Source organism: Erpetoichthys calabaricus, chromosome 9 (assembly GCF_900747795.2).
Source record: "Erpetoichthys calabaricus chromosome 9, fErpCal1.3, whole genome shotgun sequence".
NCBI classification, from domain to species: Eukaryota; Metazoa; Chordata; class Cladistia; order Polypteriformes; family Polypteridae; genus Erpetoichthys; species Erpetoichthys calabaricus.
Window position 1 is genome coordinate 110,281,097 of NC_041402.2, and position 24,468 is coordinate 110,305,564.

General features: G+C 40.0%; 1 protein-coding gene across 1 annotated transcript in view; it reads left to right on the forward strand.

Moving 5' to 3' along the window:
- Positions 1-24,468, forward strand: part of ankrd27 (ankyrin repeat domain 27 (VPS9 domain)) — a 494,306-nt gene that overhangs the window by 27,635 nt on the left and 442,203 nt on the right. Inside the window, exon 5 of the mRNA XM_051932226.1 lies at positions 14,540-14,616. Within this exon, the coding sequence (XP_051788186.1) occupies positions 14,540-14,616 (77 nt within the window). The remainder of the gene's footprint in view (positions 1-14,539; positions 14,617-24,468) is intronic.

Sequence of the window (24,468 nt, forward strand, 5' to 3'; positions counted from 1 at the left end):
TACAGTATATGGACAAAAAAGAGGTTCCAGTTATGACCGTTACGCTTTGAATTTCGAAATGAAACCTGCCTAACTTTTGTAAGTAAGCTGTAAGGAATGAGCCTGCCAAATTTCAGCCTTCCCACCTACACGGGAAGGTGGAGAATTAGTGATGAGTCAGTCAGTCAGTCAGTGTGTCAGTGAGGGCTTTGCCTTTTTATTAGTATAGATACAGTTCGTGTGGTCTGGAACGGATTAATTGTATTTACATACAATCCTATGGGGGAAATTGCTTTGGTTCACGACCAAATTGGTTTATGACCAGAGTTTTGGAATGAATTATGGTCGTGAGCCGAGGTTCCACTGCATGTGTACCAAATAAGGATATACTATTTACCCTTTACAATTCAAGGAACCTTACACCCAGAGACTTGAGCTGGGAGAACTTGCATATGACTAAAGGTGCGTCGGTAGGGAGATGGGATAGCAGGTTGCTTGCTGCTGTTGCTGATCAACAGTCAGCACTGGCGCCCCCCAGGGATGTGTCCTCTCTCCTCTGCTCTTCTCCCTCTACACAAATGACTGCACCTCAAGAGACCCGTCTGTTAAAATCCTGAAGTTCGCAGATGATATGACAGTCATTGGCCTCATCAAGGACAGTGACGAGTCTGTATACAGACGAGAGGTCGAACAGCTGGCCCTCTGGTGTGGTCAAAACAACCTGGAGCTGAACAAGCTTAAAACTGTGGAGATGACAGTGGACTTCAGGAGGAGCCCCCCAGTGCTGCCCCCTCTCACACTACTCAACAGCATTGTGTCTGCTGTGGAAAACTTTAGGTTTCTGGGATCCACAATTTCCCAGGACCTAAAGTGGGAACTAAACATAAACACAATTGTTAAAAATGCCCAGCAGAGGTTGTACTTCCTGCGCCAGCTCAGGAAGTTCAACCTGCCTCAGGAGCTGCTCATCCAATTTTACTCTGCAGTAATCCAGTCTGTTCTATGTTCATCTATCACAGTCTGGTTTGGCTCAGCCACAAAACAGGACAGGAACAGACTTCAACGGACAGTCAGGATTGCAGAATAAATCATTGGTGTTGATCTGCCCTCCATTCAAGACTTATACAGATCTCAAGTCAGGAAACGGGCAGAAAACATCATTGCAGACCCATCACACCCTGGTTACATCCTTTTTCAACTTCTTCCCTCTGGTAGGCGCTACAGAGCACTGTACGCCAAAACTACCAGACATGTGAACAGTTTCTTTCCTCAGGCCATCACTCTCATGAACACTTAAGTCAATCTCACAGCATCAGGGACAATACTAGGTAAAACCGGAGTCCAATTCCTTGTATGTGTACATATACTTGGCCAATAAAGCTGATTCTGATTCTGATTTGCTAAACAAAAGATGCTGATGAAGAGGTGCGAGGGAATTTAAGGTGTCCCAGGATTACAAGTTTTTTCGTAGGCTTCAGGGATTCTAGTGTTAAGCAAAAGAAGATTAAGAGGAGACATGATTGGAGTGTTTAAAATTACGAAGGGCATTAGTACAGTGGATTGAGTGTATAATTTTAAATTGAGTTCATTATGGACACAGGGACACAATCGGAAACATATTAAGGGTAAATTTCACACAGACATTACCAAGTTTTTACACAGAGAACCACAGGTGAATGGAATGAGCTATGAAGTAGTCTGGTCTGGTGTTGGATGGCCGGGACTTTAAAAACTAGACTTGATGTTATTTTTGAAAAAATTGAGTGGATAGGAACGGCAGGCTTTGTTGGATGGAATTGCTTGTTCTTGTCTAGATTTTTATAATGACTACAGACCAGTGGCACTTACGTGTCATATCATGAAGACGTTTAAGTGTCTAGTCCTGGACTTTGAGTCCTCTTGTGGTAGACCACTTTGATCCACAGCAGTTTACCTACCTCACAAAGATTGAAGTGAAGGGCACAACTATCTACCTGCTCCACAAAGCTTATTCTCACCTGGACAAAGCTGGCAGCACTGTGAGGATTATGGTTTTTGATTTCTCCAGTGCTTTCAGTGCCATCCAGCCATCCCTGTTAAGGGGAGAACTCTGAGATATGCAGGTGGATGACCCTATGGTGTCCTGGATAATTAACTATCTGTCAGGCAGACCACAGTTTGTGAGACTGAAAGACTGTGTTTTTGATACAGATATGAGCAACACTGGAGCACAGCAAGGAGCAGTACTCTTCACTCTCTACACCTTAGACTCTAAATGTAACACCAGGTCATGTTACTTAAAGAAATTCTCAGATGATTCTGCACTTATGCAATATATAGATAAGGGCGATGAGACCGAGTATAGGAACATTAGAACAATCTAGACGAGAACAGGCCATTCAGCCCAACAAAGCTTGCTAGTCTTATCCACTTATTTCTTACAAAAAAACATCAAGTTGAATTTTGAAAGTCACTAAAGTCTTACTGTTAACCACACTACTTGGTAGCTTATTCCAAATGTCTGTTGTTCTTTGTGTAAAGATAAACTTCCTACTGTTTGTGCAAAATTTACCCTTAACAAGTTCCCAACTGTGTCCGCATGTCCTTGATGAACTCATTTTAAAATAACAGTCTTGATCCACTGTACTAATTCCCTTCATATAGGAGTCAGGTGGAAATGTTTGTTTCTTAGTAGAACGAGAATTGTCTTCATCAGAAATACCAAGCTACTGGTTATTGACTTTTGCTGCACTTAAGAGCCTCTATGTCTGATCATGATTCACGGAGTGTATTTAGAAGGTGGTGCACTTCTCGAAGTACAGTGGAACCTCGGTTTGTGAGCATAATTCGTTCCGGAAACGTGCTTGTAGTCCAAAGCACTCTTATATCAAAGGGAATTTCCCCATCAGAAATAATGGAAACTCAGATGATTTGTTCCACAACCCAAAACTATTCATATAAAAATGATTAATACAAAATATAAAGTAAAAATACATAAAACAAATTAACCTGCACTTTACCTTTGAAAAGAATAATGGCTGGTGTGAGTGAGTTTCTAAACTCTTGTAGGATTACACCCAACGGGACAACACGTGGAAGAGCATCCCAAAGCAATCGCAGTCTCCCAGCGCTGTAGCAGTTCGCCGTAAAAGTGAATCCGAAAAGATCACGGACATGCTATAAGCGCCTGCCGTCGATGGGTGATACAAAGAACATTACAAATGTGCAGGGCCCTGCTTGACTGCTGTGTCACATACACGCGCACACGCACGCACGCATACATACATACACACGCACATGCGAGCGAGCGAGCACACACAGTCACAATGCTAATGCTGCAGTAAACAGTATACGCTCGTACGGATGTTGACTATATGAGTGAGGCATGCCGACTCAGACAGAGAATAGAAGACGATTGCCCACAATCCCGCAGCGAGAGAGAGAAGAACCATCAGCTCAGATGTAATCACATGATGCTCAGCAGACAAAGCGTATATATACTACTCGTACTGCAAGACCTCACTCATTTATCAAGTCAAAATTTAATAAAAATTTTTGCTCGTCTTGCAAAACACTTGTAAACCAAGTTACTCGCAAACCGAGGTTCCACTGTACTTGGGGGTCCACATTAGTGACAGGTTGGACTAGACTTGGAACACAGAGGAACTATATAAGAATGGTCAAAGTAGGGTCTTTTTCCTCAAGAGACTGCGTTCCTTTAATGTTGGAAGTGACATCCTTCACATCTTAAAAAGCTCTGTGATGGCTAATACAGTTTAACAAACTTTAGTGTTCTGTGTTAGTAATATCATTGTGAGATAGGCCCACTGAATCAACAAGCCAATTAAAAGGGCAAACTCCGTTATTGGACCCACTCTGGATCATCCTGAAGGTATAGCAATGGAGAAAGTTAAAAGAAAATTGAGTGCCATTATAAGTAATGCTGAATATTACTTTTCTGTCACACTAACGCTGAGCACTTTCAGGTAACGAATTATTCAGCAGAAGTGTGTCAAGAAATGCTATTGGGGCTCATTATTCCAAGAGCGATATATCTGCATAATGCCTTACTGTGACAGCCAAGTCAGAAGGTTTCTTTCTTTTTTTAAAAAATTTTCTTTGTCCAGACCAAAGTGTGGGTTTGTTTGTTTATCTACCTATTTATTCTTTTTTTTTTAGTTTAATGAGCTTTTCTAAAATGTTACACTCCCACATGAACAAATAAAGTTCTATCTATCTGTTTTCTGGAGATTCTGTGAAGGATTCTTAGGGAACTTGTGGAATTTGGGTCACTTCTGAGCACACTCATAAAAATGACAAAAAAAACCAGACTACTCCCTCTTTGGGGGAAATGAAAAAAAAGATGGATACGTGTCTCTGAAGTTGATGAAGACATAGTAGAAAGCTACCTGAGAAAGTGGCATCACAGAACACAACAAACAAAGGATCACATTAGAAAGATTGGAAGAGTGTGCTCCAATACAAGATGAATCCTCCACTTGAACCTGGAACAACAAAAACAGCAACACCACAAAATATCATACAGTACATCATCTATAAAGGCTTAGTATTGTAACACTATTCATCTGTGCCAAGATAAATTAAATCCCTAAATAGCAAGTAAACTGCCAGCCCTTTTCTGTTATGTTTGTCTGTCTTCCTTTCATCATGTATGTCAGTATATATGTTCATTTATCATATTTCTATAATCATAATCCAATAAATTTTATTATTCTCTTTCTTAAAATGAGTGGCCTTCAGTTATCATGATATAAGTCTTGATATAGAGACCAACCTCCTACAACAGACAAAGATAAGGTAAATAAAGTAGGAGCACTGCCAAATTATTTAATTGCCAACATTGTCGAAGGCAAAATGGATAATTATTCAACCAAGTGAAATTTCTCCTCATCTCATACCCAGTGGAGAATTTGATGGGGGACTGATGTGATCTCTAGAGTTGATGGTCACTATATCCTTCAGCTCTACCTGAAATTTTAGGTTTATCTGTAAATGGTAAACATAATCCTAACAACTTTACCTTTTTATTACCATTTGTTAAAATTTCATGAATAATGCCTCGTCATTTTGTGAAGAAGCATTTTATTTTATCAAAGCAAGAGTTTTTGTCTGTGAAAATGGTAAATATGGAAGCAGATCTTCAAAATCACTTTGTTTTCTAATTATCAAACAATTATCTACATTTAGTATTGTTTTCCAGGCATTCACTGCAGTTAGGTGTAAAATTTAAAACATCCATCCATCCATCCATCCATCCATTTTCCAACCCGCTGAATCCGAACACAGGGTCATGGGGGTCTGCTGGAGCCAATCCCAGCCAACACAGGCCACGAGGCAGGAACCAATCCCGGGCAGGGTGCCAACCCACCACAGAAATTTAAAACATTGATGTAAGAAATGAAAACTGGCACGCTATTACTGTTTTTTAAGATGGGCAGCTGCTGCAAGCAAAGGACTTTGATTTCATGAAGAAAACAGTATGATATAGCAGCTGACAAACTAGGTAATGTGAAAGAGTACATTCAAAGATGTAATATGGTTTTACTGGTCTACCAGGGGGACCTAAATGAAAGCACAAATCCTGTTAGTTGTATTGCTTCACGTGTACCATTATAAATGTTTATGGATCGAGGAAATAACTCAAACTTTTTTGCCTTTCTTCTTTTCCCTATTTCAGCCAGTTTACAGTAGCTGAACAAAATTTTTTAGGCCCTGGTATTTATAAGCTGGTCTGCAAATTTTTTAGTTTATAACTAGTATTTTTTAAGTTGCCTTCTGTCTCCAAATTCAAGTTTTCCAAGGATGTGAGTGCAGCTACCCATGATGTTGAGCTCTTTAGTAACTCTAAATAATCTCTGTCAGATCACAAAAATAAAAACAAAATAAAAATAAAATAAATACAAAAAATAATAAATTCTCAGTTTCCTTTGTGATTCTGGAGTTTTTTAAAACTATATTTTGCTAAATAAATTTAGAAGAACTCATTACATGAAGTAAATGTTCCATCTCAGATTCCCCTTTTGTATGGGAGGCTATGAAACTGTTCAACAGAAAAAAATCAGTCATCATTTTTAATACTCATTAAACAAAGCTAGAAAGTATATCTCCACAAGAAGCCAATTGACAGCTTTGAAACAATTACTTATATAGTGCACGGTCCAGAATATTAATTGTAAATCTTGGCAGAACATTAAAAAGTTCAACTTTGATGTTTAGCAAGGTGTTGCTTTTAACCAGAGGACAAAGAAAGCTGAAACCCACTCCAGGCTTTCCGTCTCATCTGGACTGCCGCTGAGCAGTGTTTTTAGTCTTAGTGGTAATGGCGCTCGGATGACATGTTCGGGCTGCCACGGAGCAAGGTGCTGCTGACCACAAGGACGGAATGGAGCTCCCGGTCTTGATGTAAACAAACTGCCGACCAGATCCCCAATAGACATAGCAGGGGCAACAGAGGAGTCCAAGTTGTTTGCTGACTGTGATGTTAAATGGAAGGCTGTGGTTGTTGAGTTCTGTGGACGAAAAAAGACACACTGAAAAGCAGGCAGATAATATTTTCTCAATTCTCTTGTTTATTCATTCGGAGTCACAGTAAGTAGAGATTCAAAAGAGCATAACTTGTTGCCGCAAAGCTCAATTGAACCCCGAGAAATAAATTAGGAGGGGTTTTATAATTCAGCATTTCATGATTAATAAGACAGAAAGAACATCCTTATCAAACCAGTAAAGTTAAACAATATGTCTGTTGAGCTAAGCATTATCTGTGTTTTCAAAGCTAAGCACAGGAGAGACGCCTTTGCATAAACTACATGTACTTTATGCAGCCTTGTGACCTTGTCCCTGAAACATTCACTCTGAGAAAGGGAAAACAAGAAACAGCTTAGATTTTATTCATGTGGACACTATTTCTCCTGAACCCTGGAATAACATATTTTTGTTAGTTCATAAGCCAAAGCGTCTCTTACTGGCAAGTTAGAAAAATAGTTATTATAAAAATTCTAATTTACTAAACACACAAAATACATGGTGCTGAAGAGAACATTCTTCTTCTACAGTTCCAACAGTTGTGATGGCAGATATCGAAGCATGCCGGCGAGCGGAGGAGATATGGCCCCGATGAAAATAGTCGGCCGTAGTCCTTATGTGTACAGTTGGACAGCTGTGGTGCAAATTGCAAAGGACTCCATAAGCAAGACAATCACCAAGATCCCAACGACAGAGTCGACATTCAAGATATGTAATTGTAATAGCGATGACACAGTGCAAGTCGGGCCAACAAATGTCACAGGTAGGATTTCTCCAAAAGCAACGATATTAAACGCTGTAAGGTGTTAACAGCAAATTACAGCCGTTAAATGCTAAAGTTCTGTATAATATCCAGAAAACAGCTACAATTAAAATGATATTCAAGTAGTAAGAATACTTAAGTAATGAATATAGCGTGGAGAAGCGGCGAACAGCCAGCGCCTGCGTCCTCTACCATCCGGAAGTTTTATGTAATCAATATATACGGAGAAGCTGCTGTTACATTACATTGCATTTCATTTTAGCTGCTTTGTAGTTTTGGATTCATTTGATGCGTCCTCTGAGCAGGTCCTCAGAAATTAACGCGACGTGTGCGCGAGTTGCAGTACCAGCAAAAAGTTGGGGGGTGCAGTGTGCTAAAAGTTGGAATATGACGTCAGAGTCTCTGGTTACTATCTACTTGTGACAGAAAACCGCTTTGCAGACCCTACGAGATCGGTGTGCACACTTCGATGTTTGATGAATGGTTCAAAGTGGTGAAGCAAAATGCCGACATACAGATGCATTCGTGGTGCTTTTATATTCAAGCGTTGCATATTCCCAATCGTAATGACACAATACATTTTAAAAGTCTCACATACCGTCTTCTGTGCCGTCTTTTTTCTAGTGCTTCCTCCGGTACTGGCAGCAATGGCAAACAGCAATAGATCGCAACACTGAGCACATTAAATGTATGATATTCCAACTCTCTGCACATTTTGAATCCCTCGCGAAAGGTGAGAATCCGCGAAGTAGAAACCATATGTTTATATGGTTATTTTTATATTGTCATGCTTGGGTCACAGATTTGCATAGAAACACAGGAGGTTATAGAGAGACAGGAACTTTATTCAAACACTGCAAACAAACATTTGTTTCTTTTTCAAAAGTTTAAACGTGCTCCATGACAAAACAGAGATGACAGTTCCGTCTCACAATTAAAAGAATGCAAACATATCTTCCTCTTCAAAGGACTGCACGTCAGGAGCAGAGAATGTCAGAGAGAGAGAAAGAGAGAGAAAAGCAAACAATCAGAAATCAATAAGTGCTTTTTGGGCTTTTAAGTATGCAAAGCACCGTGCGGGAAGCATGTCGCTTGACAAAGCAGCTGCAAGGAAGGGAGCAATGTGAAGGTAGTCTTTCAGCATTTTTTAGACAAGCGTCTGTATCCTCTAGGGGTGCGAACGGACCCCCTGCTCACACCCCCTCCGTCAGGAGCAGAGAATGTCAGAGCGAGAGAGAGAGAGAGAAAAGAAAACAATCAAAAATCAATAGGGCTGTTTGAGCTTTTAAGTATGCGAAGCACCTTGTGGGAAGCATATCGCAACAAAGCAACCACAAGTAAGCCCAGCAAGGAAGGGAGCAATGTGAAGGTAGTCTTTCAGCGTTTTTTAGATGAGCGGCCGTATCCTCTAGGGGTGCGAACAGCCCCCGTGCTCACAATATATTTGAGGAGTTTTATTTAATACGTAATACGTGCTCTGATTGGGTAGCTTCTCAGCCATCTGCTAATAGCGTCCATTGTATGAAATCAGCAGGGCAAACCAACTGAGGAAGCATGTACCAGAAATTAAAACACCCATTGTCCACTGAAACCCACGAACCAGCGAAAAATCTGCGATATATATTTAAATATGCTTACATATAAAATCCGCGATAGAGTGAAGCCGCGAAAGTCAAAGCGCGATATAGCGAGGGATTACTGTAATGTTTGCATTATACAATTGAATTTATTTACTACATTTTACTCAGTTTTTTTATTTTTAATAAATTTGCAAAAACCTCAAGTAAACTTTTTTCACGTTGTCATTATGGGGTGTTGTGTGTAGAATTCTGAGGAAAAAAATGAATTTAATCCATTTTGGAATAAGGCTGCAACATAACAAAATGTGGAAAAAGTGGTGCGCTCTGAATACTTTCCAGATGCACTGTATTTTCATGAAAGGTTTATCAAAAGGACAATTGGCCATCTTTTATCATTAAATGCAATGGTGGTTTAAAAGTTCTATATAGCATGCAAACAAGCACTTGAACAAGGTTTTCAAGGGAAGGAACAAACAATTTTTATCTTAAAATGTCTTGAACTGTTGTAAGAAAAGAGAAATTTTAACTCGATTAATTATCAGTTTTGCCTTCAGCAATCTTGGTAGTTTAAATCATTTGGTAAGGCAATTTATTTTCCTTACCTTCCTATGTTGTAAGAGAGTCTTGAGCCATTGGATTTATGTCAAGGGAACTGAAGCATACTCGTTTTAAGAAACAATACCTTTTTAAAAACATCAGAATTATACAAATCAGATAGCTGCATATACAGTGGTGTGAAAAACTATTTGCCCCCTTCCTGATTTCTTATTCTTTTGCATGTTTGTCACACAAAATGTTTCTGATCATCAGACACATTTAACCATTAGTCAAATATAACACAAGTAAACACAAAATGCAGTTTTTAAATGATGGTTTTTATTATTTAGGGAGAAAAAAAAATCCAAAACCTACATGGCCCTGTGTGAAAAAGTAATTGCCCCCCTTGTTAAAAAATAACCTAACTGTGGTGTATCACACCTGAGTTCAATTTCCGTAGCCACCCACAGGCCTGATTACTGCCACACCTGTTTCAATCAAGAAATCACTTAAATAGGAGCTGCCTGACACAGAGAAGTAGACCAAAAGCACCTCAAAAGCTAGACATCATGCCAAGATCCAAAGAAATTCAGGAACAAATGAGAACAGAAGTAATTGAGATCTATCAGTCTGGTAAAGGTTATAAAGCCATTTCTAAAGCTTTGGGACTCCAGCGAACCACAGTGAGAGCCATTATCCACAAATGGCAAAAACATGGAACAGTGGTGAACCTTCCCAGGAGTGGCCGGCCGACCAAAATTACCCCAAGAGCGCAGAGACGACTCATCCGAGAGGTCACAAAAGACCCCAGGACAACGTCTAAAGAACTGCAGGCTTCACTTGCCTCAATTAAGGTCAGTGTTCACGACTCCACCATAAGAAAGAGACTGGGCAAAAACGGCCTGCATGGCAGATTTCCAAGACGCAAACCACTGTTAAGCAAAAAGAACATTAGGGCTCGTCTCAATTTTGCTAAGAAACATCTCAATGATTGCCAAGACTTTTGGGAAAATACCTTGTGGACTGATGAGACAAAAGTTGAACTTTTTGGAAGGCAAATGTCCCGTTACATCTGGCGTAAAAGGAACACAGCATTTCAGAAAAAGAACATCATACCAACAGTAAAATATGGTGGTGGTAGTGTGATGGTCTGGGGTTGTTTTGCTGCTTCAGGACCTGGAAGGCTTGCTGTGATAGATGGAACCATGAATTCTACTGTCTACCAAAAAATCCTGAAGGAGAATGTCCGGCCAACTGTTCGTCAACTCAAGCTGAAGCGATCTTGGGTGCTGCAACAGGACAATGACCCAAAACACACAGCAAATCCACCTCTGAATGGCTGAAGAAAAACAAACTGAAGACTTTGGAGTGGCCTAGTCAAAGTCCTGACCTGAATCCAATTGAGATGCTGTGGCATGACCTTAAAAAGGCGGTTCATGCTAGAAAACCCTCAAATAAAGCTGAATTACAACAATTTTGCAAAGATGAGTGGGCCAAAATTCCTCCAGAGCGCTGTAAAAGACTCATTGCAAGTTATCGCAAACGCTTGATTGCAGTTATTGCTGCTAAGGGTGGCCCAACCAGTTATTAGGTTCAGGGGGCAATTACTTTTTCACACAGGGCCATGTAGGTTTGGATTTTTTTTTCTCCCTAAATAATAAAAACCACCATTTACAAACTGCATTTTGTGTTTACTTGTGTTATATGTGACTAATGTTTAAATGTGTCTGATGATCAGAAACATTTTGTGTGACAAACATGCAAAAGAATAAGAAATCAGGAAGGGGGCAAATAGTTTTTCACACCACTGTATATCAAAATTAGAAGATGAGACACAGGACAGACTAGACAGACAAGCATTTAACATTGAAGAGACTGGCTGTTTACAAGCTATTTACTGTTTTAATTTGTCTTGGCACATATGAGCAGTTTTATAATGCCAAGTCTTTAAGGATGATGCGTGTTGTGTTTGTGTTGTTGTTGCTGCAGGTTCAAGTGGAGGATTCATCTTGCATTGGATTTCACTCTTTCTCTTTGCTGCATGGTTCTTTGTCTGTGTGTTTCTGTGATGCTGCTTTTCAGACAGTACTCAGCCACTGCCTCAGAGGTTTATTTGACGATGGGAATTTTAGAGGTAGTTAACAGCATCCAGCTGTAAGTCTCAATGGAGAGTAGCTTTCAGACCAAAGAAAGTTCGTGAGGTCTTTGTTCCACATGTTGTGGGTAGTTCAGGTTTCAGCTCATAACCATAAAAGATTGTCAACGTTCAGCTTTTGTAAGTTGGGTATTACTGTGTTACTCTTCTGGAATTGGTTAGTTTGTTTTTAAAAGACAAATTTTAATGAGGACCTTTTAATGATTTGTTTTTTTTTTTTTTTTTTTTTATTCTTTCTTGGATTTTACCCATTTTAGTCCTTCCAATTTGGTCTGTTTAAATTACTGACTTTGCACTGTTTCCACAATAAATGATATATCCTTTTTTTTTTTTTTTTTTTTTTTTTTCCGTTTTCAAAAAAAAAGTCATATTGTATGTCACTGCATCAGGAGTTTCACTATTTTCTTAAGCCACAATACTATGCTTCACTTCATCTTTAGCCTGGTTCAGTGCTGAAGGCTATATTTATAATAAATAATAATAAAATTTTCTCAGTTACTTAGTGAAATTTGTCTTAATCATCTTTGATGGAAAATGAGTGTCTTGTCAAATCATGTATGGAAGGTATTTTCTGCAAAGAAAGAAAAGAAAAATTTAAATTATAAAATTAAAATGCAGTCTGTCTTTTGCAATTTCATATTCAAAGTCTACATTCAAGAATGCTGCAACAATTGAAAATGAAATAACAACATTTGCAATTACATTTTCAAAGTCTACGTGCAAGAAGTCAAGTCATGTTGGGGGGCATGCACTGGTACAGTGTGTTGCCGTATCCACTACACAACGAAACAACTCAGGATGCTGGTTGACAACCCCCCTGGCAGACACGCAGTCCAGTCCCACCCTCTGGAAATGACCCTCTATCTGCTGCAGCCAGGTGTTAGGTGGGCGACTGCTTGGCCTGATCCAGCCACTCGGGTCCCCAACAATGAGGATCTTATGAGCTGGATCACCCTCGGGGAAACGTGCCACATGGCCGTAGTGCTGTAACTGAAGCTCACTCACAGTGCAGGTAATGTGCCTCATTTGGGACTCCATGAGCCAAACTGCCCACTCGACACAAAGTCAAACCAACGGTACCCAAGTATTTTCCGGAGAGACACAGTACCAAAGGAGTCCAGTCTTCATCTCAGGTCACTGGATAGCGTCCATGTCTCACAACCAATATAGCAAGACAGGAAGCACCAGGGACTCTAAAGACTCGGACCTTTGTCCTTTTGCATAGATATTGGGAGCACCACACACCCCTTTTCAGCGACCTCATGACCCCCCATGCTCTCCCAATCCATCTACTGACTTCATAGGAAGAGTCACCAGAGACATGAATGTCACTGCCAAGGGTAAGTAAACCTCTTGACAAGGTCGATACTCTTTCTGCAAACAGATTTTCATAAAGCGTTCGACTCAGTTGATCGAACTGCCCTGTGGATCATCCTGAAGGTTCGCGGGATCCCCTCGGTTGCTGGATATCATGGTCGACCTGTACACTGGTACTGTGAGTGCTGTGCAGAGTGGAGGCAGAACCTCTGCGTTTTTCCCATTTGATTCTGGTGTTTGTCAGGGGTGTGTTCTTGCTTCTACTCTATTCAATGCTTGTATGGACTGGGTATTGGGCAAGGTTGAGGGGTCAAGCGCCTGTGGGGTATCTGTTGGTGAAGAAAGAATTTTGACTTTCCTGACGATGCTGTGATCTTTGCGGAGTCAATGGAGGCTCTGATTGGGGTGCTTGAGAGACTGAGTGAGGAGTCTGAGTGTCTGTGCTTGCGAGTGTCCTGGATAAAAAAAACAATAACCAGGCCTTTAATGACCTCTTGGGCACAGTGTGTCTACGTGCAAGAATGGTGCAGAAATTAAAGATAAAATGAAATAACAGCATTTGTGTTTTAATTTTCAGCCTGAACAGCAATGAAGCTGCAAAAATAAAAAAAAAAGCATTAGCGCCACCTGCTGCTCATTGAATTTTCATTTTCCACTTTGTATTTACATTTTCAAGTTCTTGACATGCAAGTAGCTCTGGTCAGTGGGCAGGGCTTTGTACCTTGTAGGTTTTCCTATTGCCGTATTTTGATAAGTTATATAAGCTAAGTAAAATTTAATTTTAGCAATATATTTATTGCTTAGATCAGAGTATCATAAAAAAATCTATGCTTTGAATCTAAGATATAAAGCTAGATAACTAACTGGATTGCAATGGATATATTTCCATAAACCTTTTGAAGCCATTAATATATATATATTTCAACCATTCTATGATCTGCTTCTCGCAACTGAAAGAGGGCATCGTGGTGGATGTTAGCCGACTTGCTGACCAACCACAAGCGTTACCTGGTAGGTATCCACCCATACAATCAGATTGTGATTCAGACTACGAATGCCGTGAATGTAATTACCCCGATCTACATGCTGTCAAATAAACGAACCACACGCCGTGGCGCAACGTTAGGGGCTTCGCCTCTAGTGCTGACGTCCAAGGTTCGATTCCCGAGAGGGAGTGCAGTGAGTGTGTACGCCTGATGAGCCCAGAATTAGGGCGACACACGTGTCACGTACTCTTTGCATTATTTGACACTAAACTATTTCAACCATATATATATATATATATATATATATATATATATAATGAAATACACATTATTTTGATGCCCACTTCTGTTTTTTGCCTATAATTGAAGCACTGGGTGTGGGTTAGACACAAACCAAGTTTTTGACTGACTTTTATAAAGTTTGAATTTATAGAAAAGTCATAGAGTTGCAATGAGATGACTTAGGAAAAATATGTGAGGAGGAAGTTAATTTGATTCTGAAAACATCAAAGAAAATGTGGCAATTTCAACTCTTTTAATTGTTATTTGATCCAAACAATATTTTCAAAAAGTCAAAATATCTTTATTGTTGTGTACCATGATTCATGTGTCTTTTTTTGGTGTGTGAAATGTATATTTTTTAGTGTGTGAAATGTTCGTTTATAGTGTAATAAAAGTCTAAAGTTTCTTTGGTATCTAGGACTCTACATTTAATAAAACAACAAGAAGTTTGCAAGATCTTCAGCTTAAAGATTTGGGTGTGAAATCAGAATATAGGTAAGATTTTTGTTTTTTGAATATAGTAGTGGGTGTCCTAATGTATGGAATGAAAAAGTTAAATAATATATTCTCTTTGGTTTTTTTTTTAATTTGTTGTTTTGTTAAGCTATGTTAAGTCATAGTGATTTTAGGAAGAAATAAAAAGACACCCCTACTGTGTCACTGAGACACAAAAATGACTATTTCATTATCATATATTTATATATACAGATGACACTATGGTGATATCTGTTTAGGGAGGTTGAAAGCAATTCTGTTAATCAAGAGAACTTGGGGGATTGTGCAAGAATGAATGTATATTCTTTGAATGTCTATGTATTCACTTCTCATAGTTCTATTAGAGAAAGTATTAATATTGACTAAATATAAATATCTAAAAACCCACATTGTCTCATACTTTGAATTTTGTTGTTTTGGTTGGTAACTTTATACTTTTTGTTCATATAGCTTGTATTCTTTTTTGCATGTCACCTTTCATAAAGGCATCTGCTAAATTAATAATAATAACAGCAATAATATAAAAGTAACATTCTCAAACTCATTGGAGGACTGGAGCCTATATTTGGTGCTAGGACCAGAAATAATAATAATAACGAATAACAATAATAATTAAATTGTAAAGGTATTGTAAGCTTGCATAAATTGTAAGCTTGCATATTGTAATCTTTTTAGTTAGCCAATAAAAGGTGTCATTTTGCTTGGCTTTTCTCAACATTCATAATGGCTAACACGGTACAATACCCTAGTACTATTGTAAAGGTAGTAAAGTAATTTATTCATTCTGAAAACAAAAATGTTCCAACTGGGCAAAGACATCATTTTTTATCTGTTTTCACCTGTCAGTGATTGTTGACAATAAATATTTGTCATACTCTGCACATGAATCATATGCATTTCATGGTAATAGTCTTCCAATTTACAGTGTTACATTTTACAAAGTCTATTTGGGCAGTATTTTTCTGTTTTAATGATTTTCTTATACTGTGCACATAGAATGGAAACAACCTGCTGATTTATAGTACACATTAAATCATGTTAAAGCAAAAACGAAGTAACACAATTTTCTGAATAACAAATACTTTTTGTGGGCCTTGGTGAATGTTTGTAGAACATCATGTTAAACGAATCTTGTTTTAACAGAATGTAAATCTCAGTATAACAAACATTTTTTTTGACCAAAATAGCCACTGAAGATAATAATGCGATGCAAAAAATACTTAATGCCGCTTGTAAACTTTCCAACTCCAAGTCTCGGGAACACTGCAACAGATTGTCTGAAAGAGAGAGACAGTCTGTTGTGAAATTTCTGGTCTCGGGCAGACTCTGAGAGAGTGAAGGTACAACATCAACACATAGTAGAATTATGTGTCAGTGCTTCACTGAGCTTTAGCTTGGGTAGTTATGTTGTGTGCAGATACCATACTCTTGAAGTTTCATAGCGCTTCTCAAAGTTTTCTTTGAGATGAACAAAAAAAAAAAGTGAAAAACAGCATCAGTTTATGCTGAAAGAAAAATGAACAATCCTGGAATAAGTTGATTCCGGAATGAAGAAAAATCACATGGTGAAATCATTTTGGAATCACGCCTTCATCTTCATCTAACAACTCATCTTACATCTAACATCTCGTTTTCATTCTTTATGTTTAACCTGTAACTCTATTAAAACAAAAAAAAGTTCCATCTAATGACTCGTTTTCCTACCATACCTGTACATCTAACATCTCATTTTTAAATAAAATATTTTTTGCAGTTTGAGAAGCGCTGTTTTTTTTATACAGGTATTGTCAAGTTTGGCCCACAAAGTTGCACAAGAGACAGGAAGATGATTCCAGGTTTTCAAGCAATATTCAGGTAGTTTATTACTGTATAGAGAAGGCAGGCCCAGTCACAAGACTTCATTGAAAATAGGAGCTGTTAGGAGCCGAGACACGGGTAATTGTCCTGCCCCCCCCCTTCAGATTAGAAGAACAACACTTTGGCAGACTCAATCAGGAGAAGACAGAACAGGAGAATGTGAGGAAGAGCTGATCAAAATCCATCCATCCATTTTCCAACCCGCTGAATCCGAATACAGAGTCACGGGGGTCTGCTGGAGCCAATCCCAGCCAACACAGGGCACAATGCAGGAACCAATGCCCGGCAGGGTGCCAACCCACCGCAGGACACACACAAACACATCCACACACCAAGCACACACTACGGCCAATTTAGAATCACCAAACCACCTAACCTGCATGTGTTCAGTGTTAAACATTGTGTGACAAACATGGTACACAGTAACCCAGATCCTGTAGAGCAGTGGTCCCCAACCTTTTTGACAGCAAGGACCACTTTATTAGATGCAAATTTTTCCACGGACCGGTTGGGGGTGGGGGGTAGTTTTATACACAATTTACATAACATTTCTATTATTATTAAAGTTATTAAGCAGTTCACATACGTATGCCAAGCCAACAGATTGCACATCACAAACATTAACACTGCAATCTTTTTTTTTGTGTCTGCCGTTTCTATAGGAGGGTGACAATGAGTTAAATTCCAATGGATGTTTTTCAAATGTTGACAAGCAATAAGCAAAAGGAATCAATGAAAACCACAGACAACAAAAACAGCAAAAAAAAAAAAAACAGTACAAGGAAAGTTCGAAGAAAGAGATTTTTTTACAATGTTTCTGTTTGGGGATCGTTGTGCAAAAGTGCACAACTGAGCTGCGACCACAGATCTAACTGCTCTGTGGATAATTCGTTCAAGCATTTCAAGGTCACTTCGTTGTAATGAAAGCATCTGTTGAATGTACTTCGTAGTAATGTGATTTCTATAGTCTCCTGTCATATGGGGAAACTGTCCGGACCATAAAAATACTTTGTTGTAATAGTCTCTCACCTCGGTCTCTCTCCTCTTTCTGCACCGCTGCAAAGCTCCGCCCGCCAAGTGTTCTGAAAAGTATGAGTGAGTCTCCGTTGCCGGCAGTTCTCTCGTGGCCCGGCTGTCAGATGGCTGCGGACCGGGGGTTGGGGACCCCTGCTGTAGAGGACAACCAATCACTTTGCCCTTGGTTTGCTGTTTACCAGCAGCAGAGCAGCCACAGAGCTGTCCTTGTACCACTACAATTACACATGGTGAATCCATGGTATCTCTGGTCACAGTACTATATGGATTTTCCCCATATTCATTATAACAGAAATTTTGTTATAATGAAATATTTTTATGGTCCTGTGAGTTTCGTTATAACTGTATTCCACCTATATTCTCCTCCAAAACCTGTTTGAAAGACTATATAAAGTAAAATGTTCATCTTTTCTACCCCATTATATAATGAGGAAACCAAAATGTAAAAAAAAAGCATATATAATGGTTTGTTTTCTTAAGATAACATTGTGGTGTTTGCTTCCTGCCCACTCAAACTTGTCAGAGACATCTCCGACCTTCAGGCAGCATGTAGTTACAAAATTCCTTGGCCCAATCCATATTACTAACCGAGGATGGTAAGCCGGAAGGCACGGATTCAGGTACATGGCGATGGACCCAGGAGACATAGTGCTCAGGCGCCTACAGCACGCGTCTCATAAACCGCAAGCGAAGTCTGATCCATCACGAACAAAGGAGTCACGGCTGAAAAACGAAAGAGCTAAACTAATGTAAATAAGAAATGAAGCAACAATGCGCCCATATCTAACGACTAACGACACGGCCAAACACAAAAAAAAGGATTCTGCGCTGCATCACAGAGTCAAACGGATGAGGCTACGGAGGCCCCAAAGGTCCACAAAGAGAGTACGGAAGGTGCGGGAAAGTACGAAAGGCGCAGGCGCCTACAACGCGCTGCTGAACTAAACGTCCACACTACACAGCATGGTCCACATGCTTCTAATACACCGCAAGCATAAACACGAGATAGTACAGAAACCCCACAGATCCGGACTCCACAACATATGTGAATCACATTACAGTAATACAATATTAAGCACATTACAGTAATACAATATTAACAGTACAACCACAGAAAACACAGGCTAACCGAGAATGGTAAACCACGAGCCCGCCTGGATAGAATCAATGAACGCAGGCGCCTACAACGCGGTTCTCAAATAACACAGAGTTTACACATGGACAACTGTATGTAGCCCTCTCAAGAGAGTACAGAACCCTACACGTCCACACTACTCAGCATAGTCAAACCCGACAGTACGGAAGGTGCAGGCGCTTAAAACACGCTTCTAAAGCAAAAACCCGAGATAGTACAGAAGCCCCTTAGATCCGGACTGCACAGCATATGTGAATCACATTACGGTAATACAACACTATAAGAACTCACAGAAAACACAAACAGAAGAGGCTTCCGCGTCCCGCCCCACAGTCAAACCAGAGAACGTACGGAGTCCCCAAACGTCCACAAAACACAGCATAGTCAAACACGAGATAGTACGGAAGGTGCATGCGCCTATGCACCGCAAGCGAAGGAGCCACGGCTCAGAAACGAAAAAGTTCAACTAACGGAAATAGTTAATTTTAACAGTAAGTGCAATTATCCATATTACTAACAGTAAACAGCGTATACCTAATCAACAAATCCCAAGGACAGACAATGGACAGAGTTGGCCTTTACCTCTCTGATCCTGTATTTAGATATGGACAACTTTATGTAGCCTTCTCAAGAGTTCGGCATGCATGTGACGTTAACGTCAAGATTATAATAACTCCATACCAAGGAAAACTCATTCAAGGACAACACGCCATCTTTACTACAAATGTGGTGTATGAAGATATCCTTTGTACGTCATCTATACCTTTACACTCCAATATATCTCAAACATAGATCTGCGCAAACTCAAAGACATTCTATACTTACATAACATAACAATTACACTGCTATTGTCATTTACATATATTACATAGACCTACAGATGTCGTGACGGTGAACATGATACAATAGTTTCTTTCAAATCTATTTCGGGTTACCCAAGACCAGGGGTTGGTGAGTGAAGCGAGCAGGGGGCGGAGCCCCCTAGTACTGTATAAGGTCTTGTACCAGTGGAAAACCAAAGTTCTGGACAATGATCACCACTTGACAGTGTTTAATTGTGGATGAGGAAGCTGTATAGCATTTTGTTCTGGAAAACTACATGGATGATTAAGAACCCTTAGAACATGGTGCATCCTACCAAAAGGATGATTCTGGCAACATGTTGCTGCTTTCTATTGAAAAGGCTCCCAGCACACAACTCGGAATAGGCAGTCCCAGCTGCCTGGCATAGGTGTTATAAGCAACTCCATTTAGGACATTATAGTTCAGTGGAGAGCCCAAATGTATCCTTGTCATAATTGAACACAACAGTGGTATACAATGACCACACAACAAAGTTCTGCTTTTGTTAAGGAGGCTTACTAATGTCTTTACTTTACAGATATCTGATAAATCTGTGATTTTTTTCTGTCTGTCTTCAGTAAGTTTTATGAGTGTACTGTAGAATCCGTCATTAATGGCTGCCTAACATTCAGGTATATATGGCATATGCAAAGCACATGTGGCACAGGTCATTAATTGTGACAAGTAGCATTTTGTTTAGGACATCTGTAATACACGCTGCCTTACAAAGGGAAACTGGATTATTGAAGACTTCAGAGGTTCTGCTCAGTCTCAAAATTCTTCTCTACCAAGGCAAACCATATAGGACCTTTCAGACTTGCACCAGTATTTTTAGAGGCAGTTTCTATTCACAGATCATAAAGTTACCAAATAGCCAATAATAACACATGCTATATGAGCATACTACATATTTGTGAATAAGGTTTTTTGTGCATTTTTGTTAGTATTGCTGTACTGTTACTATTCTGATTAGCCTTGCAAGTAAGAAAACCAATTAGAACAATCTAGACAAGAACCGGCCATTTAGCCAAACAAAGTTCACCAGTCCTGTCCACTTATTTCTTCCAAAAAAACATAAAATCGAGTTTTGAAAGTCCCTAAAGTCTTACTGTCTACCACACTGCTTGGTAGCTTATTCCAAGTGTCTATCATTCTTTGTGTAAAGAAAAACTTCCAAATGTTTGTGTGAAGTTTACCCTTAAGTTTCCAACTGTGTCCACGTGTTCTTGATGAACTCATTTTAAAATAACAGTCTCGATCCACTGTACTAATTCCCTTCATAATTTTAAACACTTGCTTAAACTGTATAGGCTCAGCTCTTTTAATCTTTCCTCATAATTCAACTCCTGTAGCCCTGGAATCAGCCTAGTCGCTCTTCTCTGGACATTTTCTAGTGCTGCTATGTCCTTTTTGTAGTCTGGAGACCAAAACTGCACACAGTATCCCAGATGAGGCTTCAGTAGTGCATTATAAAGGTTGAGCATAACCTCCTTGGACTTGTACTCCACACATCGTGCTATATAACCTAACATTCTGTTTGCCTTCTTAATGGCTTCTGAACATTCTCTGAAAGTTGATAGCTTAGAGTCCACTATGACTCCTAAATCCTTCTCATATGGTGTACTCTCGATTTTCTGACTGCCCATTGTGTATTCAAACCTAACATTTTTACTTCCTATGTGTAATACTTTACATTTACTGACATAAAATTTCATCTGCCACAAATCTGCCCAAGCCTGTATGTTATCTAAGTTCTTCTGTAATGATATAACGGATTTCAAATTATCTGCTAATCCACCTACAGTGGGACAAATAAGTATTTAGTCAGCCACCAATTGTGCAAGTTCTCCCACTTAAAAAGTTGAGAGAGGCCTGTAATTTTCATCATAGGTATACCTCAACCATGCTTGACCTCTGTCATTGCCAACAAAGGGTATATAACAAAGTATTGAGATGAACTTTTGTTATTGACCAAATACTTTTTTTTCCACCATAATTTACAAATAAATTCTTTAAAATCAGACAATGTGATTTTCTGGATTTTTTTTCTCATTTTGTCTCTCATAGTTGATGTATACCTATGATGAAAATTACAGGCCTCGCTCATCTTTTTAAGTGGGAGAACTTGCACAATTGGTGGCTGACTAAATACTTATTTGCCCCACTGTATCTTGGTATCATCTGCAAACTTAACCAGCTTTTACTTATATTCCTATCTAAGTCATTTTTGTGTGTGTATATATATTTAAAATCGCAGCGTCTCTAGCACTGACCCCTGTGGAACACCACTCTTAACATCGGCCAATTCTGATGTGGTTCCTCGCACCATCACCCTCTGCCACCTGTGTTTGAGCCAATTCTGCACCTATCTACAAACATCACTCTGAACTCCCACTTTTAGTTTGATTCCCAACCTCTCATGTGACACCGTATCAAATGCTTTCTAAAAGTCAAGATAAATAATATCATATGCCCAACTTTGATCATATCCTTTTGTTGCCTCCTCATAGAATTGCAGCATGTTAGTAAAACACGACCTCCCTCTTCTGAACCCATGCTGACTGTTCAGAATAACTTCTGTCCTTGCCAGGTGTTGCTCAATCTTATCCTACCATTAATTTTCCTGTGATGTATGTTAAGCTTACTGGATGGTGTTTGCCATTTTCCAGTCCTTTGGAATCTCCAGTGTGCAGTGACTTCCTAATAATATGTGTCAAGGATTTATATATGTACTCACAAGCCTCCTTAATAACTCGGGGATAAATATTATCTGGTCCTGGTGATTTGTTTGATTTTAGCCTATTTAATCTGAGCAGTACTTCTCCCTCTACAATTTCCAAACCCTCAGTACCTCCTTAGTAGTCCCACTGCTAGTAACCTCTGGGAGGTTATCCACTTGCTCACCACAGAAAATGTAAGTTTCAGGCATCCGCTATTTTATTGTCTCTATCTTTTAATTCCCCTTTACTATTTCTGATACACTTGACCTCCTCCTTGACTGTTCTTTTACTACTAAAATACTGAAAGAATTTCTTAGGGTCTTTTTTCGCCTTATCTGCTATATTCCTCTCCAACTGTGTTTAGCCTCCCTGATATTCTTCTTAATGGTTGTCCACATGCTCTCGTATGCTCTACGAGTCACTTTGCAATCTTTAGTCTTATATGCCTTATAAAGCATTTTTTTTCCTTTGCAGCTTCTTCTTTAAATCATTATTAATCCACTGTGGAGTTTTTTTTAAATTTCCTATTGTTACAAGGCACTGTCTTCGGTCAGTGTCCGTTAGTAGTTCATAGCCAGATGGCGCTCAAGGTACCCCAAAACCCAGATAAAGTACAAAGTCTCTTGAAATCAAAGTCACCAGTGTTTATTGCGAAAAAATGATAATCCAGTATTTGTGGGTGAGATAACGGACAAAATCCATGACCAAAAAAAGAAGTAATAATCCAGCAGAACAAGATAGTCACATCCAACAAACAGGACAAATTCAATAAATTACTGAAAAAATTTATTTTTAGTAATTATAGGCAAGTCAAGTTCAAGTCAAGTTGGGAGCATGCACTCACTACACGTCGAAACAGCATGGATTCCCAGTTGGCAACCCCCCAGGCAGACACTCGGTCCAGTCCTACCCTCCGGAAATGACCCTCTATCTGCCACAGCCAGGTGTTACATGGGCAACCCCTTGGCCTGGTCCAGCCACTTGGGTCCCCAACAATGAGAATCTTATGAGTCAGATCACCCTTGGGGAAATGCGCCACATGGCTGTAGTGCCGTAACTGACGCTCCCTCACAATGCAGGTAATGTACCTCATTCGGGACTCCATGAGCAACTACTCATTCGACACAAAGTCAAACCAAAGGTACCCAAGGATTTTCCGGAGAGACACAGTACCAAAGGAGTCCAGTCTTCGTCTCAGGTCACTGGATAGCGTCCATGTCTCACAACCATATAATAAGACGGGGAAGCACCAGGACTCTAAAGACTTGGACCTTCGTCCTTTTGCATAGATATCGGGAGCACCACACACCCCTTTCCAGCAACCTCATGGCCCCCCATGCTCTCCCAATCCGTCTATTGACTTCACAGGAAGAGTCACCAGAGACATGAATGTCACTGCCAAGGTAAGTAAACCTCTCAACAAGGTCAACGCTCTCTCTGCAAACACACACTGCTGATGGCTGTGCCCAAGAGGTCATTAAAGGCCTGGATCTTGGTTTTTATCCAGGACACTCGCAAGACCAGACACCTCAGACTCCTCACTCAGTCTCTCGAGTGCCCCGATCAGAGCCTCCATGGACTCGTGAAGATCACAGCATCGTCAGCAAAGTCAAGATCTTTGAATCTTTCTTCACCAACAGATGCCCCACAGCCGCTGGACCCCCACGACCTTTCCCAACACCCAGTCCATACAAGCATTGAACAGAGTAGGAGCAAGAACACACCCCTGACGAACCCCAGAATCAACTGGGAAAAAACGCAGAGGTCCTGCCTCCACTCTGCACAGCACTCACAGTACCAGTGTACTGGCCAGCCATGATATCCAGCAACCTCGAGGGGATCCCACGAACCCTCAGGATGTCCCACAGGGCAGCTCGATCAACTGAGTCGAACGCTTTGCGAAAATTGACAAAGGCTGCAAAGAAACTCTGCCAATATTCGGCATTTGTGCTCTTTTGAGAACCCTCCGTGCCAGGATGCGGTCCATGGTAGATTTCTTATGCGTAAAACCAGACTGTTCCGGTCGCTGGTAGGTCAGCAAGTGATCACGGATCCTATTGAGGACGACCCTAGCAAGTACCTTACCTGGCACCCAGAGCAGTGTTATCCCCCTGTAGTTGCTGCAATCCAGGTGATCACCCTTCCCTTTCCAGATAGGGACGACAAGTCCCATTTTCCAGTCAGTTGGGATGATGCCAGTCTCCCAAATGGAAGCAAAGATTGGTTGCAATGCCAGGAGGACAGCCTTACCACCAGCCTGGA